The sequence below is a fragment of the Myotis yumanensis genome, unplaced genomic scaffold (genome assembly GCF_028538775.1).
Source record: "Myotis yumanensis isolate MYYU_CA2020_CCGP unplaced genomic scaffold, mMyoYum1.0.hap1 SCAF_6, whole genome shotgun sequence".
Classification (NCBI taxonomy): Eukaryota; Metazoa; Chordata; class Mammalia; order Chiroptera; family Vespertilionidae; genus Myotis; species Myotis yumanensis.
This window is the reverse complement of record NW_027223757.1, coordinates 86,224,388-86,245,360: the sequence shown is the minus strand read 5'-3', so window position 1 is coordinate 86,245,360 and position 20,973 is coordinate 86,224,388. Positions and strand designations below refer to the sequence as shown.

The following is a 20,973-nucleotide window of genomic DNA, read 5'->3' as shown; positions in this document are numbered from 1 at the left end:
GCCCCAGCAGAGCAGGTCTGAGCAGCAGCAAGGGAACAAGTACAGGTTCATTTGGACGATTCTTTGAGTCCCAGTTGTTGTATTTACTTTTTATAAAAGCCTAGAGACCCGGTGCATGAAATTCATGCACAGGGTGGCAGGGAGGATTGGGGGGGAGTTGTTTAGCCTGGCCTGCACCCTCTTGGAATCTGGGACATCTCTCTCACAATCCGGGACCGCTGGCTCCTAACCGCTTGCCTGCCTGTCTGCCTGCCTGATCACCACTAACCACTCTGCCTGCCTGTCTGATTGCATCTAACCATTTGCCTGCCTGCCTGCCTAATCACCCCTAACTGCCTCTGCCTCTGCCCCTGCCGGCATGGCTTTGTCCAGAAGGATGTCTGGAATGACGTCCAGAAGGTTGTAAGGCTTTCCCGTCTAATTAGCATATTATGCTTTTATTTTTTTATAAAAGATAGTTTGCCATTTTCTTGGGCCTCTGATTAGTTCAGTGGCTCTCCTTCCTCCCAGCTCCCCACACTTTCCACTCAGTACGTTTCTCTCAATAAGAAAGGGGCTGAGCAGAGGCCTCACAAAAGATGTTTCAGAAGCCTTTTACTTTCCTGAGAGATCAGTTTATTTGTATGTTCGTTTGGGGAACAGAGAGTGGATGTGATGTTTCCTAGGGGAGGAAGGCATGCCCGTCAGCTCCTGGAAGGGTGACTTTGCTGCTCCCCTGGGTTTGGCTCGCCTGAGGAGTGAGAGAAATAGACAGCACTTGCAAGTGATCCATCCATGCCAGTCCCGGCTTCACCTCCCTCCCTCCTCTGAACAAAAGACTGGATTGCCAAGCAGCCAAAACCATGCTGGCCGCTCCCACCCCCAGGTCTTCCTGTCCCCATGAGCCCAGCCCAGCGCCATTCACAGGGTTCTGGGCCTGGGCCTGCCTCCTGGGCAAAGAAGGGGGGAAAGTCAGGGGGCAAGCTCTGGGGAACCTCTGAGCTCTTGTCTGCAGCTACCATCTGGGTCCCCACATTCATTTCCACCCCAAGCCCGGCCTCAGGCCACACTCACCTGAGGCCCTGGCTTTCCGGAGAAGGACAAACAGGAGTGAGAACAACAGGCCCTTGTTGAGGACAAATCCGCAAGTCAGAACAATAGCCATCACCTGCAGCTGGGAAAGGGCCAGGGCAGGCGGCAGGCCTGGAAGGTCAAGCACAAGCATTGGAGTCCTAGGTTTGACCCCCTTGAGCACGAGAGGGTGGGTGTCTGCTGCATGTTCTGCTCCAAAGCTCAGCCTGCTCCCTGCATCCTGGCCACCACAGCAGCCAAGCAGGGACTTTGAGGCTGGGCCTTACCTTTCCCATAATCCTCTGTGCTGGCTCTCAACCTAAAGCAGCAGTTCTCAACCTGTGGGTCGCAACCCCTTTGGAGGTCCAAGGACTTTTCACAGGGGTCGCCTAAGACCATCCTGCATATCAGATATTTATATTATAATTCATAACAATAGCAACATTACAGTTATGAAGTAGCAACAAAAATAATTTTATGGTTGGGGGTCACCACAACATGAGGAACTGTATTTAAAGGGCCAGAAGGTTGAGAACCACTGCAAAGGGATCTACCTGGTCTCCAGCCCCTAATATCTCCCTTTTGCATAGCTCCTGCCCACAGCCCCTGCCCACAGCTCCTGCCCACAGCTCCTGCTTCAATCACCTGGAATGAGCTCTCACTCTCCCACTCAAGGCGCCCGGGAAAGCCCTTCATGCTCCCATTGCCTACAGAACAAAGCGCACACAAGGCTGCAGGCGCCCAAGGCTCTCGCAGTCTGAATCCACCACCGGTCCTGCTTTAGCCTCACCATCTCCTCTCCACTCAGCCCACCTGTCTCCATGTGCACCTGACACTGTGAGTGCATGTCCCCACCTGCTCCTGGTGGCGGCCACCCCTCTTCTGCATGTGTTACTCCTCTGCTACCTTCACAGTTTCTCCTCCTCCGGGTAGTGCTCTCTACACCCCTCCGGGCCCCATGGCCCAGCAGCTCTGTGCAGAGGATTTCTGTCCATACCCTTCCTTTAACTCCAAGGAAGTTTGCTCAAATCCATTCGCCCCTAGGCCACGTTTTCTAGGTGATGCTCTGTCAGCAGGGGTAGAAACACCTTTGTAATCATAGCTCCCCACCCCAGCTCCTTTCCTCTGTGGCTGGTTGATGGGACTTGTGCTGCTTTGAGGCAGTAACATTCAAGGCTTGTGTGAGGGCTTCGAAAGAGAAATAGACCCGAACTTCCCACCGCAGGCCTGTTCGCCCCCCACCTGCCCCTCCCTGCCGACCTGCTCGCCCCCAACTACCGTCCCCACCCCAACCGCTGGGCTGTGGTGTCACCACGTCTGGGGAGTCCTGCAGGCAAGTCCATACTCCTGACCTCACCAGCAACCTGGCCCCCTCCCTCCTCTGGGCCTCCATCCAACATGCCTCCATTATGCCACCCACCACCCTGCATCAGAACCTTTTATTTATATGTCTCAGGGTCCCATTCCCCTTCCAGGGCCTGGCCCCGTGCCCGACATGCAGTGGGCAATGAGCCCAGGCTTGGGCTGAGAATGACGGAGCAGCTGATGTGTGTGCGCCAGGCCCCCAGCTGACCGAACAGCTGGACAGGCTCGGCAGCCGGACGGGGGTCTTCGAAGGTACTGTTTAACCTTTGACCATCATGGGGAAATGTAGGGGGGCTTTGCACCTCTGAAGCTTTCAGGAGGCATATGGGGGAGGGGCCCAGGGTTAGGAGGAGCCTCAAGCTTCCCACTCTGAGGCTGAAGATCACTCATGTATCAGGGGGGGGGGGGGTGCAGGGTGGAACTCAGGCCCTCTGAGCCCTCGGCCCCTGCAGCTCCCAGCCTCACCCTGAATCCCACGTCTGCTCACTGTGTGTGTCCCCTGCCTGTCCGCAGTCCCTGAGCCCTCACAGTGACCTGTGACCCGCCTCAAGCACCGCCCTTGGAGAGAAGGTTGGGATTAGGGTCAGGGGGAGGGGTGCCCGGAATGGACCCATAAGCCAGGCCTGCCCAAGCCTGAGGCAGCTTGGTGATCGGTAGGAGTCGACAGGGAGCCCTGGGAGCAACAACAAGTGTTCAGAGAAGTGTTTGCGCTGGGGAAGGGAGAAACCACCGGAGCCAGCAGTCTGAGTTCTGGCGTTGGTTCTGCCTGTAACCAGCGGCAACCTCGGAAAGGGGCCTGGGGTTCAGACACGGGGGCTGGGGGACCTGACTAGGTCCTTTCCAGCATCAGCTTCCTGTGGTTCAGGGACCCTGAGAAGCACACACAGAGGGAAGGACTCACCCCGAGAGACCGCCAGACTGATGGTTCTGAGAACGTTGATCCGGGAAGATTCATGGAGTCCACAGGAATACAAGCCCGAGTCCTTCTCTGCCAGCGCAGACATGGTGACGGTGAAGTACCTCTGTCCAGGGTAATCCCTGATGATGTATCGTGGGTTTCCAGGCTCCTCGGCAAGCCTGGGATTGTTGACTAATAATGTACAAGTATTTCCTTCTATGATTCTGCACCAGGTTTTCGTCTTTGAACTATTCTGGGGTGGATAATCGCACCTTACGAAGACTTCTTCCCCTTCCAGTTTCTGCAGCAGCAGTGGCTGCTGTTCCCAGGAGCCTGAGAATAAACCCTCAGGTCAGGGATCCCCACTGGCTGCCACGGAGCTGAGAGGGGCCCCCTCCTCAGGAAGTCCTCTCTGCTACACTCAGTGCCCCTCCCACCCCACCCCAGTCCCCTGCTCACCTGCCTCCTGCTGCCTCACCCCTACTCCCCACGCCCCTCAGGCCACCTCACTAGTATCCATCCTCCTCCTCTTCTGCTCGCCTCTGCCCTCACCTGAGGCCAGGAGCAGCAGCAGGACAAGGGGCAGCAGGTGGGGGGCCTCCCAGGCCATGGTCTTTTTGCTGGTTGGCAGCGGCTGCCCTGAGGAGAGGGTGCCAGAGCTGGCAGGGTCAGCAGCTGCCCAGCCTGTCTGGGAAGAAGAGCTGAGGAAGGCCAAGACTGCAGGTGGGGAGGGGGCAGGGAGGAGGGAGGCCTGGGCCTATGCAGGACCTGCCCCTTTCCTGCTGCCTCTGGGCCTTGCTGGGGGCTCTCTGAGCCAAGCCTGCCCTCTGCTCCCTCCCCCGGGCGGGTGGGTGTGGGGAAATGGGTGAAAGCCCTGGAGGAAATGGTGGTGAAATAAGAAGCCCTTTCTCCTCCCTCTTTCTCTCCTCTGTCCCCACCTCACCTTTCTCCTCGCCACCAAGAAAAACAGGGCTGAGGGGAGTGATGGAGGCAGGGGACCCTCTGGAGACCCCAGTGCTCAGAGGCCTCCTGCCCAGGCTGCTGGGAATTGGGGTGTCCTGCGGGGACTGGAGGGGCAGGAGGAGGTGGGGTGTCATTTCCAGGGGAGGAGGTGCAGGGAAGGTCCCTGGCAAGGGTGGGAGAGCAAAGCAGACCTTGGGGGGTCAGGAGATGGGTGCGGGAGGAGGGGAGGAGGGGAGAAAGGGGGTCTCTGCCCTCTGTGTCCCCAGCTCCCAGCCGCCACTATCATCACTCCTTAAGCCTTTGCTGAAAGACCATACTAACCAAGCGCTTGTAGAAAGTAATTTGTACTTTACATCCCGGTGACTAACAGGGCACCTCGCCAATAATATTGCAGTCACTGGGTGTGGTGCCAGGGGGCACTGACAGGCTGGGGGACCACTTTGTAAAGTATGTGACTGTCCCCCTCTATGCTGTACACCTGAAAGCAGCACAAAATCACACGGAATGCAAACTGGAACTGAAAAATTAAAATTAAAATATTAAAGAAAAGAATATGTCATTAGAGGAGCTACAGGAAAACATTGTCAGGGCTGCTTATAGTCACTAGACAGACAGCCAGGTCAGAGAGCCCTGCACACGTGCAGTGTGGCCTGTGGGGCTGAGAGGGGCAGACTCCTGAGGCGGAGACTGGAACAGGGGCGGGCAGGGGTGCGGGGGGGGGGAGGGGGGAGGACAGTGCTGGGACCAGGCAAGGGCGGGAGCAGCCCTCGGCCACCTGGAAGCTCGGACCACCCTCTGAGGACAGGCTGCCCTTTAGGACCATAGTCTCCTGCCTCCCATTCAGGGGGATGGGCTGCCCTGGGTGGGGTCACCTGGGGAGGGCCTTGCACCCTCCCTGCTCCCAGCACTGGGGCGAGTCCATCAGCCCTGCAGGAGGGGTGGGTGGCTGAACCCCCACCGACTGCCTGACCCAGGGTGTGCAGCATTTGCAAGAGCTGGGAGCCTCCGGCTTGCCAGCCTGCCTCAGAGTGGAAGGTGGCAGGCCCGCCTGCCGGCTCCTCAGTTCAATCATCGGAACGTGCCAGTGGTGCCGGGGACTCCGTGTCCATCCTTCCCCTGGCCACCACAGTCATCCCGGCAGGGGACCCTGTCTCAGCCCCTTGCTCAGGAAGCTCCGTTCTCACTGCCTGAGGCAGCCGTGGCCTTGGGCTGCCTGACACCGGGCCCTGCCTGCACCCCTTCCCTGAGTCTGCTGGGACCTGGTCCCCTGGAGCTCGGGGACAAGGGTGGGAGAGGCAGATAGGAATGAGATGCTGGGACCTGGGGGAGCATGTCCCAGAGGCCTGGAGCTCCAATGAGGCGACCAAACCCCTGGCAGCTGAGGACCCAGGGCCGGGTGTGAACCTCCCAGTCTAGGAGGTGTGTCCTTCCTTGCCATGGGGTCATGTGGGAGCAGGGTCTACAGATGGGCAGCGTGCACAGGTCGGCCTGGTCCAGGAGCCCCTGATCCTGGATGCTGGAAGCCGGTCCATCCTTGCTGCTTGACACAGTTTCGCTGCAGGGAAGAAACATCTGCACAGCATATGTTTCAAGGGATCTGGTGTATATGGCATACTGTTCTTAATATGTTTGCTCCCCTTCTTAACGCTTTGTGTTCTAACCAGGGTCACCTCTCCGAGAAAGGTTGTTTCCCCAGGTGGGGATTTTTCCATGGAGTTAGGGATTAACAGGACTAAGGAAGGGAATAAATCAGTAAAACCCCTTAACTAAGTACCAGGAGGGTAGTTAATCACCTTAACTATGAACAATCAGGCTTAAGCTACATAATCTTTACTTAGTATAATCTCCTTCAGTTACTTACTTGTAGCTTAACAGAACAGTAGAGTAGTGACCTTGCAATGGAGATAACAAACGCCCTACCCTTTGGAATAGAATGGATAGGATTAAAATCAACTGGTATAAATACATATGTAACAGGAGAATAAAGACAGAACCTGGTGGGATTTGTGTGCGGCTCCTCTTTCAGACTCGAACCCTGAACCACGCAGAACGTCGGGGGAAAACATACTCGACAATAAGGAAACTACTAAACTTCCTGTGCAAGCCAGTAGAATTTCATAAGAGCATAATGGATGGAGAAGAGAAAACCTATGGTGGCTGTGAAGGCCCTGATGCCATGTATGTCAAATTGATATCTTCAGATGGTCATGAATTTATTGTAAAAAGAGAACATGCATTTACATCAGGAACAATAAAAGCCATGTTGAGTGGCCCAGGTCAATTTGCTGAGAAGGAAACTAATGAAGTCAATTTTAGAGAGATCCCTTCACATGTGCTATCAAAAGTGTGCATGTATTTTACTTACAAGGCTCGCTACACTAACAGCTCCACGGAGATTCCTGAATTCCCAATTGCACCTGAAATTGCACTGGCACTGCTGATGGCTGTGAACTTCCTAGATTGTTAAATAAAATAAATTATAATAAACTGTTAAAAAAATAAAGAACCTGGTGGGAGAACCTGGCTGGAGAACCTGGCTATGCTGATCAACTGAACGCTGCCTCTGTGTCATTCCTTCTTGGCCGACTCTGTCCACACCTTTGGGAACCCCTGAACCTGCTGGGGCTGGACCCCAACACCTGGGCAAGCAGGGTCGGTGGCCACCCTGCCTGACAGTAGGGCACACCCTGGCCTCTGCCTGGATCCTGCACCCGCCACCTGGGGACCATGTCCCCCTCTGCCCTCCCTTTCCCCTTACAATCCAGGACAAAACAGAGGAGTGGGGTCCAGGAGTCTTTGAATATATAGAATATGACACACAATAGTATAACTTGAAAAGAACATGAGGACCAGCAACCACAACGCACGTGCTCAGTTGCATAAAGTTTGTGTTGTTTCATTTTATTCTGAAAAGGCTTGAGGTAGGAATGAGTGTCTCCTTTCACAGGAGAGGAAAACTGAGGCCCATGAGGGTTACTGAGTTGCACAGGGTCACACGGGACAGGTGGCAGCCCTGGTCACTGGTCCCGGTCCTGAGCCTTATGCAGCGCTCTCCACGGGACAGCCTGCCCTCCAGGGAGACAGGGCAGTCTGGCTGCTGTCAGGGTCCATGGAGGAGAGCTGCTGGGGACCCGTTTTCCCCAGGGAGTTCAACTCCCTCCAAGTTGCATAGCAGGGGGTAGCCACACCTTCCTGGTGGGGAGGACAGATGAGAGAGAGAGAGAGAGAGAGAGTGTGTGTGTGTGTGTGTGTGTGTGTGTGTGTGTGAGCACCAGGCCAGCCAGTTCAAGTTGAGTCTCCCCTCTGGCGCCCTCTCCTGGACCCAGGGAAGAGGTGCCTCCTCCCCATGGTCCCATAGGATTACCCCAGTTCCTCTTCTCTCCCCATATCCATCTTGGAGTGGCCCTACTAAGGCCCTGGCTGTGTTGGTCCCTGACCATGACCTTTGCTCTCCCACGTGGGAGGTTCCTGTCCCAGGGCCGAGTAGAGATGCCACATCTAGAACCACCTGTTCTCTAGCCCGTCCAGGCTGCAGACCCCTCTTCAGGGGACAAATGCAGCCAGATTCTACAGCCTTCCCTGCAGGAGGGGCCAGGCCACCCAGGCCAACTCCTGGGCTGCATCTGGCCCATTGGTCTCCTCAGTCCTGGACTGTGAGAGCCCTGATCTGGCTCCCTGTGTCACAGTGGCTCCTCTCTCCCCAGGGGAAGACACCCTGGGAGGGGAGCAGGGGGGTGGTGATCCCCCCTCACTGAGCTGTGGCCTCCCATTCAGGGGACTCTGAAGGGCCTTAGTTCCCTCCAAGGCAGTGGTTCTCAACCAGTGTGTCGCGACACCTTTAGCGGTCGAACGACCCTTTCACAGGGGTCGCCTGAGACCATCCTGCATATCAGATATTTACATTATGATTCGTAACAGTAGCAACATTACAGTTATGAAGTAGCAACGAAAATAATTTTATGGTTGGGTCACAACATGAGGAACTGGATTTAAAGGGCCAGAAGGTTGAGAACCACTGCTCCAAGGGCTCAGACGTGGAGCCCAGGTAGGATGGGGGAGACAGCTCTGAGTTCAGCTTCTGCACCCCAGTCTGGGGTCAGGCTGGTCCTGCTGCTGAGGGGAGCTCTCAGCTGTCCCTCACACCTGTCCCAGGAGGGATAGCCAGCAGGTGGCAGCGGTGAGAGGGTGGGCTCTGCTGGCTCCCAGAACTTGAGGGACCAGCAGCCTGGCCAGGGCACATGGGAGGTCAGTCGGAGGGTACGTGGATGCAGGGCCGGGCTGGACAGCTCTGGAGCCCCAGCTGCCGATGCCTCTGGGACCCCCAGCTTTTAGTCACTTTCTCCTCCTCCTCCAGGGGGGCTGCTGGGACCTGCTGCCTTTGGGACTTTCTTCCCCAAGTTTATGAGGAAGCTGGAGGGAGCAGAGGGCAGCTGAGGACACAGGGTCCTGGTGGGGAGAGGGCAGCTGTCCACCCCGCCCCACTCCCCTCAGCTGGACGGCTGAGCATTTGGCCTTCTTAAGAATACACATGAAAACTTCTTATATGGAGTAAAGAAATGTTGAAATGAATTGCATGGGAGACTCACCAGTGTGGGGTTTTCATCCCTCCCACAATAGAGGAAGAAAGACAGAATTTGCATGTCTATCAATTACCTATGATTTGCGGAATCCTATATAATAAAACCCTAATATGCACATCACTGAAGAGTGGAACGACCGGCAGAATGACTAGTTGCGATGATGCGCACTGCCCCCTGAGAGCGAGGTGACCTGTGGCAGCAATCAGGGAGCTGGGCTGGCCAGTGGGCAGCCCAGGCCACCAGCCTAGGTGGGTGCCAGTGGGGGGCCTCCCCATCACACCACTCATGGGTCGCCCCACAGATGGCCCTGATTGCTGACCAGGCCTAGGGACCCTACCCTCTATATTGGGAACTGTCTCTAAGATCTAAAAATTCAAACCTGGCAAAGCTTCTCTCACACTGAAGAAACAGGATGATGCAGTGATGACATGCATGGACTCTGGCTTGCACATTTTGTGGTCAGCCCTGATTCTGACACTTATAACTGTGTGACAAGCCAATTACTTAACTTCTATCGGCTCCAGTTTTCCACCCATAAAATGGGGAAAATGATACTACTGTCTCAGCAGGATCATGTTATGTACTGCTTTTTATAATCAGGGCAAAAAAATGGAGCTGGCCATACAACAGCAAGATGCCTTTCACCTGTATGAAAACTATGGTCACAGGTTCATGCAACTTCCCGGATTGCAAGGGGGATGTCCAACTGCTGGGTTAGGCCTGACATCCCCCATGGGGTCCCAGATTGATAGAGGAGCAGGTCGGGCTGAGGGACCCCTTGCCTCCCGTGCATGAATTTCACGCACTGGGCCTCTGGTTATAAAATAGTTGTCATTGAATCAGAATCAAAGAACCAGGAAGAATGTGCTAGAGACGATACAGTTTTCCATGGGAGTGCACATTTTTTATGGAAAAGTGTGGCTTTGAGAGTCATTCCCTGAAGGTCAGAGGGAAATACCTATAAAATAAAGCACATGAATCACTTCTATGTGTTTTCAAGGACCCGCACAAATGTAAATACATGTATGGAAAGTAGAGTGAAAGGACATATGCATTAACTATATTAAGACTATACCGATGGGGCATCGGGTAGGAAGTGCAGCGAGGGGATGGAGGTGGACAGAAATCAATTCCATAAAACCAGACCAACGGTTAAGTGTGTCCATGGGTGACTGTGTGCATGGACTGAGATGCTGATAGCGGGGAGGCTGTGCACGTGTGGGGACAGGGCCATATGGGAACTGTACTGTGTCTTTAATTTTGCTGGGAACCTAAAACTGTTCTAAAAAATAGTCAATTTTTTTAAATGACCCAGAAAATGAAACCTATATAATTTTATTTACCAAAGTCACCACAATAAATTTAATTTAAAAATAAGATGTTTTTAAAAAGACCATGAGAGTGATGGGTTTGCCAGAGGCTTCACTGGAGGGCCAGAGACGTCCCAGCAGAGCAGGTCTGAACAGCAAGCGAGGGAACAAGCACAGGTTCATTTGGATGATTCATTGAGTCCCAGTTGTTGTATTTAATTTTTATAAAAACCTAGAGACCCGGTATATGAAATTCGTGGGGGGGTTGGGCGGGAGTCATTCAGCCTGGCCTGCACCCTCTCGAAATCCGGGACATCTCTCTCACAATCTAGGACCGCTGGCTCCTAACCGCTTGCCTGCCTGTCTGCCTGCCTGATCGCCCCTAACCACTCTGCCTGCCTGTCTGATTGCCCCTAACCACTTGCCTGGCCTGCCTGATCACCCCTAACTGTCTCTGCCTCTGCCCCTGCCGCAATGGCTTCGTCCAGAAGGATGTCCGGAATGACGTCCAGAAGGTTGTAAGGCTGTCTGGTCTAATTAGCATATTATGCTTTTATTTTTTTATAAAAGATAGTTGGCCATTTTCTTGGGCCTCTGATTAGTTCAGTGGGTCTCCTTCCTCCCAGCTCCCCACACTTTCCGCTCAGTACGTTTCTCTCAATAAGAAAGGGGCTGGGCAGAGACCTCACAAAAGAAGTTTCAGAAGCCTTTTACTTTCCTGAGAGATCAGTTTATTTGTTTGTTCGTTTGGGGAACAAGAGCGAATGTGATGTTTGCTAGGGGAGGAAGGCATGCCCGTCAGCTCCTGGAAGGGTGACTTTGCTACTCCCCTGGGTTTGGCTCACCTGAGGAGTGAGAGAAATAGACAGCATTTGCAAGTGATCCATCCATGCCAGTCCCGGCTTCACCTCCCTCCCTCCTCTGAAGAAAAGACTGGATTGCCCAGCAGCCAAAACCATGCTGGCCGCTCCCACCCCCAGGTCTTCCTGTCCCTGTGAGCCCAGCCCAGCGCCATTCACAGGATTCCCGGGGCTGGACCTGCCTCCTTGGCAAAGAAGGGGGGAAAGTCAGGGGGCAAGCTCTGGGGAACCCCTGGGACAGGGCCCCTCTGAGCTCTTGTCTGCAGCTACCATCAGGGTCCCCACATTGATTTCCACCCCAAGCTGGGCCTCGGCCCCAACTCACCTGAGGCCCTGGCTTTCCGGAGAAGGACAAACAGGACTGAGAACACCAGGCCCTTGTTCAGGATGAATCCGCAAGTCAGAACAATAGCCATCACCTGCGGCTCGGAAAGGGCAGGCGGCAGGCCTGGAAGGTCAAGCACAAGTGTTGGAGTCCTAGGTTTGACCCCTTGAGTCTGAGAGAGTGGGTGTCTGCCGGATGATCTGCTCTGAAGCTCAGCCTGCTCCCTGCCTCCTGGCCACCACAGCAGCCAAGCAGGGACTTTGAAGCTTGGCCTTATTTTCCCATAATCCTCTGCGCTGGCTCTCACCCTTAAGCAGTGGTTCTCAACCTGTGGGTCTCAACCCCTTTGGAGGTCCAACGACCCTTTCACAGGGGTCACCTAAGACCATCCTGCATATCAGATATTTATATTACGATTCATAACAGTAGCAACATTACAGTTATGAAGTAGCAACAAAAATAATTTTATGGTTGGGGGTCACCACAACATGAGGAACTGTATTTAATAGGCCAGAAGGGGGTGAAAACCAAGATGGCGGCATAGGTAAACACCGGAGATTGCTGCCTCGCACAACCACTTCAAACATACAACTAAAAGACAAAACGGACATCATCCAGAACCACAGGAAGGCTGGCTGAGTGGAAATTCTACAACTAGAAGGAAAGAGGAAAGCACACTGAAACTCAGAGGAGGTGCAGAAGTAAAGTGCAGAGGTACGGAGGCACACGCGGAAAGGGCTGGCAACTGAGGACATGGTTGTTTTTTTCAATCAGGAGGCAGTCTCAAGCTCCAGACTGCTCTAAACTCCAGTTCTGAGTCTTGGGACCCAGACTCATACGGGGAGATAGTGGACTGTCTGGCATCGGTCAGAACTCGAGGGCAGCTTTCTCTCAGAGGTACTTGCAGCGATTACCGGGACACTGAGACGCGGGGCCTCTTAGGGTAGGACTGAGGAGCAGCCATAGCTCTTTGCTCCACCCTGTTGATCCCCTGAGACCCTGCCCCACCCAAGCTGTGCACAGAGGCTTTTGCATATGAAAGTCCTGGCCCTTTGCAATCTGAAAATTACCTAACAAACTCCAGCTGGGTCAGAGATACCCAGAACTTCCAAAAGAAGGCCCAAGGCCCCACAGCAGCTTGCATTGCTTCACAGCTGGGCCTCATCTGGGCACCTCCAAACCCCAAACAAAGAAGAGGAATCTGCAGATCTCTCCATAGCTCCTGCTGGGTAGCCTCAGGAAGAGGCTAAATTAGCACCTCCTTAGAGATCCAAGAGCCAGTGTACCCAGTGGTCAGAGTGGGACCATCCAGATTACAACTCAGATCCATAAGGGACACACTCAGGGGGCAGACTCAGTGAGCACCAAAGCCCCACTGAAGCAAGTCTTGCCCCAGAAGGGTGTCTCCAGCACACAAGTTCTCCCACCATAACCACAGCTGATTCTCACAGCCAATTGACCTGGAGGTCAATTCCTCCCAGTGATAACTACAACAATCAAGGCTTAACTACAACAAGATTGTGCACAAAGCCCACAAAGGGGTGCACCAAGAGTGTCCACCTCAGGTAACTGGGGAGGCTGAGCCACTGGGCCCTATAGGACACCTAGAACAGAAAGCCACTCTATCAACACAGGGAAGCATAAAAAATGTGGAGACAAAGAAACAGGTCACAAATGACAGAAATGGAGGAAAGAAAACTACTGGATATAGAGTTCAAAACCACACTTTTAAGGTTTTTCTAGAATTTTCTAGAAACCACTGATAAATTTAGTGCGACCCTCAAGAAATCTAGTGAGACCCTTGAGGTTATGAAAAAGGACCAACTAGAAATCAAGCATACACGGACTGAAATAAAAAAATATTATACAGAGATCCAACAGCAGACTAGATGATCAAAAGAATAAAGTAAAATATTTGAAATACGAAGAAGCAAAAAACACCCAACTGGAAAAGCAAAATGAAAAAAGAATCCAAAATTACGAAGATAGTGTAAGGAGCCTCTGGGACAACTTCAAACGTACCAACATACGAATTATGGGGGTGCCAGAAGAAGAAAGAGAGCAAGATATTGAAAACCTATTTGAAGAAATAATGACAGAAAACTTCCCCCACCTGGTGAAAAAAATGGACTTACAGGTCCAAGAAGCGCAGAGAACCCCAAACAAAAGGAATCCAAAGAGGATCACACCAAGACACATCATAATTAAAATGCCAAGAGCAAAAGACAAAGAGAGAATCTTAAAAGCAGCAAGAGAAAAAAAGTCAGTTATCTACAAGGGAGTACCCATACGACTGTCAGCTGATTTCTCAACAGAAACTATGCAGGCCAGAAGGGAGTGGCAAGAAATATTCAAGGTGATGAATACCAAGAACCTACAACTAGGATTACTTTACCCAGCAAAGCTATCATTCAGAATTGAAGGTCAGATAACGAGCTTCACAGATAAGAAGAAGCTAAAGGAGTTCATCACCACCAAACCAGTATTATATGAAATGCTGAAAGGTATCCTTTAAGAAGAGGAAGAAGAAGAAAAAGGGAAAGATGCAAATTATGAACAAAAAATACACATCTATCAAGTGAATCTAAAAATCAAGTGAATAAATAATCTGATGAATAGAGTGAACTGATGAATATAATAGAATTGGACATAGAAAGCAAGTGGACTGACTCTTCTCAGGGGGGTGGGGAAAGGGGTGTGGGTGGTGTGGAAGAGACTGGACAAAAATCGTGCACCTATGGATGAGGACAGTAGGGGAGGGGTAAGAGCAGAGGGTGGGGTGGGAACCGGGTGGAGGGGAGCTATAGGGGGAAAAAAGAAGAACAACTGTAATAATCTGAACAATAAAGAATTAATTAAAAAAGTAAAAAACAAACAAACAAACAAATAAATAAATAAAGGGCCAGAAGGTTGAGAACCACTACCCTAAAGGGATCTACCTGGTCTCCTGCCCCTAATATCTCCCTTCTCCATAGCTCCTGCCCACAGCTCCTGCATCAATCACTCTGGACTGAGCCCTCATTCTCCCTCTTAAGGCTCCAGGGAAAACCCTTCGTGCTCCCATTGCCTACAGAACAAAGCGCACAAGGCTGCAGGCGCCCAAGGCTCTCGCAGTCTGAATCCACCACCGGTCCTGCTTTAGCCTCACCATCTCCTCTCCACTCACCCACCTGTCTCCATGTGCACCTGACACTGTGAGTGCATGTCCCCACCTGCTCCTGGTGGCGGCCACCCCTCTTCTGCATGTGTTACTCCTCTGCTACCTTCACAGTTTCTCCTCCTCCGGGTAGTGCTCTCTACACCCCTCCGGGCCCCATGGCCCAGCAGCTCTGTGCAGAGGATTTCTGTCCATCCCCTTCCTTTAACTCCATGGGAGATTGCTCAAATCCATTCACCCCTGGGCCATGTTTTCTAGGTGATGCTCTGTCACCAGGGGTAGAAACACCTTTGTAATCATAGCTCCCCACCCCAGCTCCTTTCCTCTGTGGCTGGTTGATGGGACTTGTGCTGCCTTAAGGCAGTAACATTCAAGGCTTGTGTGAGGGCTTCAGAAGAGAAATAGAAGTGAAAGTCCTTCTGCCTGCGGGGGCTCAGGACTCCCTCGCCTGCCTGGAGCAGGAGACAGGCCTCCATGTGGTCTAGCCTGGCTCTGTGGAGCCCACCTGTGAGGCCTGAGCCGAGGGCCCAGCTAATGACCCCAAAGTATCATTCTACTTTGCTGTGGCCTCTGGGCAGTGACCATCATTCAGACTCAACTGATGTTGAATCCAGATTACCCTTCAGGGTTGGTTCTCTTTGACTGACACCGCCCCGGCGACTGCATTCCCGGAGGCTGCCAGTCTGCTGGACAACCTGTCTGACTTAACCTGAACCCGAGAGGGACCTCCAAGATATTTGGAACCATTTTTCTTCCACAGACTGAGCAACTATGTCCCAAGTTCATTGCTGTGGGACTGTACTATATGTGGGGGATAAATATTCACAGAGTCCTAGAAGGTCAAAGGTGAAAGCAAGCATTCAATACCATCCAATCTAAGCCCTAAGGAACAGGGTGGACAGGGAGTGTCCAAGGCCACTCAGTAGACATCAGCAGAGCCACACTGGGTCCCATGTCTCCTGTCTCCTTGGCGTGTATTTCTGTGACATTTGCTGGTCTCAGTCTTCAGAGTCTTGTCCAGGGAGCCTGGCCTAATCTTTTAGCTCTTGGCTCCCAGGTCCACCCAGCCCTTCACAGTCAAGTGGCCCACTCACCAGGCCACAAGCCCTGCTCTCACTTCTGACCCTTCTCCTCCCTCCCACGCCCCCTTCTCTCCCTAAGTTCCCATTTCAGGCCTCTCTTCCTAAGGCAGGGTTGGGTGGACAACATCCTTCACCTCCGAACAGCATGACATTGTGTAAGTTTCTCTCTGTGGGCATCTGCTGCCATGCCCTCCTCCACCTGGAAAAGTGGAGGGAAACGCCGACGGATTCCCCAGAGTTCATTGAGAGTAAGTCCATTTACCGGGGCAGGCCTAACACCACTCCAGGAAGAAGTCTCCATTCATTTGTTTTAACCTGACTGAAAACGGTACCTGGCTGCCACCCGCTCCCAGGCCACCTCATGTTACCACAGGTGTCCTTACAGAGGACTGTGCTCTTGTTTCCCCTGGGAGACCAGTAAGTCCTTCAGGCAGGAACAAGCTGTGCTAGACTCAGTGTCCTTAGCTACAGCAGCCAAAGTTTTCTCCAATTACTGCAGATAGAATAGGAAGCTGCTATGAAAACTCCACTGCCCGCTATTTGTGGATTGATGAAAATAATTAGGTTCACATTTATCCTGTATTAAACTTGATATCATTCTCATTCAATAATATGGGTTCAGTCATTCCCAATAATCCCTTATTGTCTTTATTAGGATTTGCATTAAAGAACAAGGCAGCTATTAATTGATGGAGTCAGACCTGGTGGGCCCAAGCTGTCTACTGGAGTGGGCAAACGTTGCCAAAGGTGTAAATAAAGCCCACTTCTCTGAACTTAAACATAGAGAACCCCAGAGAATTGGAGCCATTGAACTTCACTATGGAGGAAGCCTGGAGGAGGAGGAGGGACATTCTCAAGGTCACTGAGTAGGTTCTGGGTTGAGGAGGAGTGGAAACCAGGCCCGTGCACCTGTTATTATCCTGTGACGGCACCACTTACCTTTGCAACCAGCAACCATTTCAGCACTTCCACGTGTACGGGTACTAAGAACAAATTACTAAATTGCTCCTGTGTAGAGAGGACAGTGGAACTGCTTCACCAACTGCATAAATCACTTGTAACCAGTCTCTTCATTTCTGGACATCCCTGGGTGTTCCTAAAGGCCTGGGGGCTGTTTTCCTATTATGTGGGTTCAGTAGCTTCCTTCCATTCCTGCCTATAGCACCTTCCTTTTGCTTGGTCAACTCTTTATTTCCAGACATTACTATGAAGTTTGACTCTAGCCCCACCCTGGCCTAATCCTATCTAATAATAGACAAACATGGCAATTAACCGTACCTCCGACGTGCTTCCCATTGGCTAATCAGGGCGATATGCAAATTAACTGCCAACCAAGATGGTGGCCGGCAGCCAGGCAGCTGAAGCGAACAGGAGGCTTGCTTGCTCCAGTGATGGAGGAAGCCAAGGTTGCCTGCCTGCCTCTGCCCAGCTCTGAACTGCACTCTAAGCAACTATGTTGCAATTATAGAAGCTAAACAAAGCCCAGAAACCAGCTTTCAGCAGCCGAGGTCTCAGAGCTGGAGCCGAGCCTCAGAGCTAAAGCCGGCTCTCAGCTCCATTGACAGCCATAGAAGGTAAATAAATCCCAGAATAAAAAAAAAAAAAAAAAAAAAGGAAAAAAGGAGAGGTTGGGAGCTTCAGTCACCCGCCAGCCTGAAAATGGCCCTCAGACCCTCACCCAGACTGGCCAAGCACCCCGGTGGGGACCCCCACCCTGAAGGGGGTGTGACTAGCTGCAAACAGAAATCATCCCCTCATCCAGGCTGGCCAGGTACCCAAGCGGGACCCCCACTCTGATCTGGGATACTCTTCAGGGCAAACCAGCCGGCCCCCACCCATGCACCAGGCCTCTATCCTATATAGTAACAGGGTAATATGCAAACTGACCCTAACAGCAGAAGGACTGGGAATGACTGGTCACTATGACACACACTGACCACCAGGGGGCAGACGCTCAATGCAGGAGCTGCCCTCTGGTGGTCAGGGCACTCTCACATGGGAGGAGCTCTGCTAAGCCAGAAGCCAGGCTGATGGCTGCCAGTACAGCGGTGATGGTGGGAGCCTCTCCTGCCTCCTCAGCATAGAAGGTAAATAAATCCCAGAATAAAAAAAAAAAGAAAAAAAGGAGAGGTTGTCCGACTGCAGTTTAGGCCTGCTCCCAGCTGGCAAGTGGACATCCCCTGAGGGCTGCCGGGCTGCCAGAGGGATGCCAGAGGGAGCGGGCCTAAGCCAGCAGGTGGTCATCCCCTGAGGGGTCCCAGACTGCGAGAGTGCACAGGCCGGGCTGAGGGACCCCCCCGAGTGCACAAATTCTGGTGCACTGGGCCTCTAATCCATATATATAAAAGGCTAAGACACCAGTGGACTGGACAGTAGGTATGATGCACACCAACCACTAGGGGGCCGACATTCAATGCAGGAGCTGCCAAGTGACAGCAATTTGCATAGTGCCCTCTCACACTCCAGGACCCCTCGGGGATGTCCGACTGCTGGTTTCAGCCTGATCCCTGCAGGCCAGGCTGAGGGACCCTGCAGGGATCAGACGCCCTTCCAGCTCCTTCGAGTCCCAGCTTCGCCCCATTCGGTCGACCAGGGTAGGGATGGCGGGAGGTTGGCTCCAGGGCATGTTGTGCCCATCTCCCCCAGTCCTTCCCCGCCAGACATCTTCTAATTAATTTCCTTTCAATGTGCATGAATCTGTGCACTGGGCCTCTAGTACTTACATATTGGGATTTGCAGGAAGTGGAGAGCAGGGTCCTGTGTGGTGGAGGCCTCTCCAACTCTCTGGTTCAAAGGGAGAAGGTTTATTGGGGAGCTCAGGGCAGAAGTATTGGGTTAGGTGGGTAGACAGGCTTTCTGAGAAGAGAGGGGGAGAACTAGCAGGCCTCCACCCATGAGAAGCAATTCAAGGACGTGAGACGCCCTTTGTCTGGCTAACACCTATTCCTTGTTTCCTACTATGTAAATCCCTTGAGAAAGGGAACAGTTTCACTGGCCACACTGGTCCCCTTCCAGGATCCACCAAGGACCATCGGATCCAATGGGTCTCCTTCGGATCCCAGCCGCTCCATGTATCGGCTGAAAGACACAGTGAGTCTGGTGCCCTCCCTGAGCCTTCTTCCCGTGTACAGTGGAGACAGCCATAACCTTGGCCATGCAGCTGGTGTTCAGTACCTGGTCCTCCTAGCGGCACTCTGCACAGAGTGAGAGAAATTTTGACATCACCTAGTCTAACTTCCTTGCCTTAACCGGTGAGAAAACTGGGGTCCAGAGAGAGGAGCTATGGCTCTCAAAGTCACAAAGCGAGAGACAAGAAGACCCACGTGCTCTGATTTCGGATGGAGGGCTTTCCATGACTCTGCGCTCTCTCTCCAAAGCCCCGCTGAGGCAGACATGCCAGCCTGCGGCTCAGGAGAGCAGCCTCCACAACCTTCCCTGTCTGGGCTGCTCACCTTCACATGGTACCAGCCGAATGCGAGGAGGCAGGACAACGGGGGTCCGGGGTGAGAGGTCAATCACACACTGATAGAGCCCCACGTCCTGCCTCTGGAGCTCCCTCACGGAGACTCTGAACGTGACCTCGGTGGGGTCGTCCTCCAACAGGTATCTCCCGGCCTGGGCAAGGTTCATGTCCGCGTTCCTGGTATCTGTGCGCACCAGTGTCTCCGGGGGGCCGGGGCTCCTCACCCGCTGCCAGGCCTTCAGGCTGGAGGCGTACTGCCTGGTGTACACACAGGAAATGGTCAGGTTGCTGCCTTCCAGCAGGCACATTTGCTCCTCATCTTCGCCTCTGAGACCTAGAATGAGAGGGCGGAGAGCTTCACTGAGCAGCCTTCCTCCCACTGTCCCCACAGGCACAGGCCGCTTCGCAGAGCCCAGGGCACAGGCGGGCATCCTGGTAGCTCCCTCAAGCCCTTGGGAGTCATTTGGGATTTCCGTGCACTCTGTGAGGTGGCTCGGCGTCTTTGGCAATATACACACATATGGAGCCAAGAGGGCAAAGTACCGATCCTGGTTCAGTGTTTGAAACTAGTAGATGAGTTTATGGTGACTGTTTTTTCTATACAGTACTTTATAAATTGAAATATTTCCATAATAGAAAGCTTTTTATTTTTCAAGTAGAAAGAGAACTGAACCAGTTTTGCCACCCATGTTCTTTTCTACTTGTAGTTCCCAGGCATAAACCTTGCTGTCAGGGACACAATACCTTGTATTACCCGCTGGGGTCCCCAAGCCAGATGTGCTTCCACTCCTCTCTGCCCATATCCACCCAATTAGGTCCCAGAGAGGAATCTACTGAGCAGTTCCAGCTGGTACTACCCTCAGTCTCCCCGCAACCCTCAGCCCACTGACCACCCTACACCTGTTCCATCTCCAGCGTCATGGTCCTGGGCAGCCGCCAAGTGCTTGGCCAAGTGCTTTATGCAGGTGATCTCCCTGGGCTTCGTTAAGCACTTACTAAGCCCTAAACACTGAGCCAAGTGTTTCACATCCATCGGCTGTGTGGCTCTTAGGACAACCCCCCGAAGTAGGCGCTCTTTACAAATGAGGAACTGAGGCTCCGAGGAGGCAGAGGACTTCTTACGGTCACATCTGTACAAAGTGGCAGAAACAGGATTGGAACCAGCTCTGCCTGCTGCCGGAACCTCTTTGCCCATCTGCCTCAGCCCCGGAATGTTCCTCTAAGGAGGGACTGTGCCGCTTTCCATCTCCCAGGGTGTCCGCACGGCGAGGAGAGGCTGTTTGATGACTTCACATCATTTTCTCACTTGGAGATGCACTGGAGGAACCTCCGGCATCCACTGGTCACCCAGCCCCGCTGGGTCGGGGCCGGGCAGCACAGTCTGCCTTCATTTCCTTCCTTCCCCCATTCCTGTCTCCAACACATACCTGGCTCCCATCCCAGTCCCCCTAAAGGAGGGAGGGAAAACCCTCTTAGGAGGTACCTCCCCTTGGCCATCTACGTCCCTCTCCCTTCCTCTCCTCACCTGAGACCCAGAGCAGCAGCAGCAGCAGCAGCAGCCGTGGCCGCCCCCAGAGCCCTTTCCTGTCCATTCTATCCATCAGGTGCTGGCCATCCCAGGGCTCTAGCACTTGCTGGATGATGTTGCCCCATGTGGGTGTCTTCCACCTTCTCTGAGCTGTTCCTTTGCAATTGAGAAACCCTGAGGGAAATGCAAGGAGAGGGACCCGCTCGGGAAATGCAGAAGGAGAAGAGCAATCACTGTCCTTGTGACATCTTCCTTCCTGCTCTCATTATGCCATAGCCTGTGGGGCGGCACTCCCCGTTCTCCACCACAGCACCTCTGCTCCACTCACTTCCTCAGGGCACCAAGACATCCTCCCCGAGCATCCCTGAGCCCCTCTGGTACATTCACATTTG

At 53.0% G+C, this 20,973-nt stretch overlaps 2 protein-coding genes and 1 pseudogene across 2 annotated transcripts; 1 reads left to right on the top strand and 2 right to left on the bottom strand.

Annotated features, from left to right (window-relative positions):
* Positions 1 to 900: 900 nt before the first annotated feature.
* On the bottom strand, positions 901 to 3,994 carry TREML4 (triggering receptor expressed on myeloid cells like 4). Its single transcript, XM_070419126.1, has 5 exons — positions 3,866 to 3,994; positions 3,317 to 3,646; positions 1,665 to 1,757; positions 1,054 to 1,182; positions 901 to 929 (listed from the first exon to the last, which is right to left on the bottom strand). Exons 1-5 carry the CDS (start codon positions 3,921 to 3,923, stop codon positions 901 to 903), a joined length of 639 nt encoding a protein of 212 aa, XP_070275227.1. The 5' UTR covers positions 3,924 to 3,994.
* Positions 3,995 to 6,404: 2,410 nt separating this feature from the next.
* Positions 6,405 to 6,782, top strand: LOC139013228 (elongin-C pseudogene; annotated as a pseudogene).
* Positions 6,783 to 10,891: 4,109 nt separating this feature from the next.
* Positions 10,892 to 20,730, bottom strand: LOC139013227 (triggering receptor expressed on myeloid cells 3-like). The gene is made up of 4 exons (XM_070419398.1): positions 20,579 to 20,730; positions 19,043 to 19,387; positions 11,352 to 11,474; positions 10,892 to 11,011 (listed from the first exon to the last, which is right to left on the bottom strand). The coding sequence occupies exons 1-4, from the start codon at positions 20,652 to 20,654 to the stop codon at positions 10,989 to 10,991; spliced, it is 567 nt and encodes a 188-aa protein (XP_070275499.1). The 5' UTR covers positions 20,655 to 20,730; the 3' UTR covers positions 10,892 to 10,988.
* Positions 20,731 to 20,973: the final 243 nt, after the last annotated feature.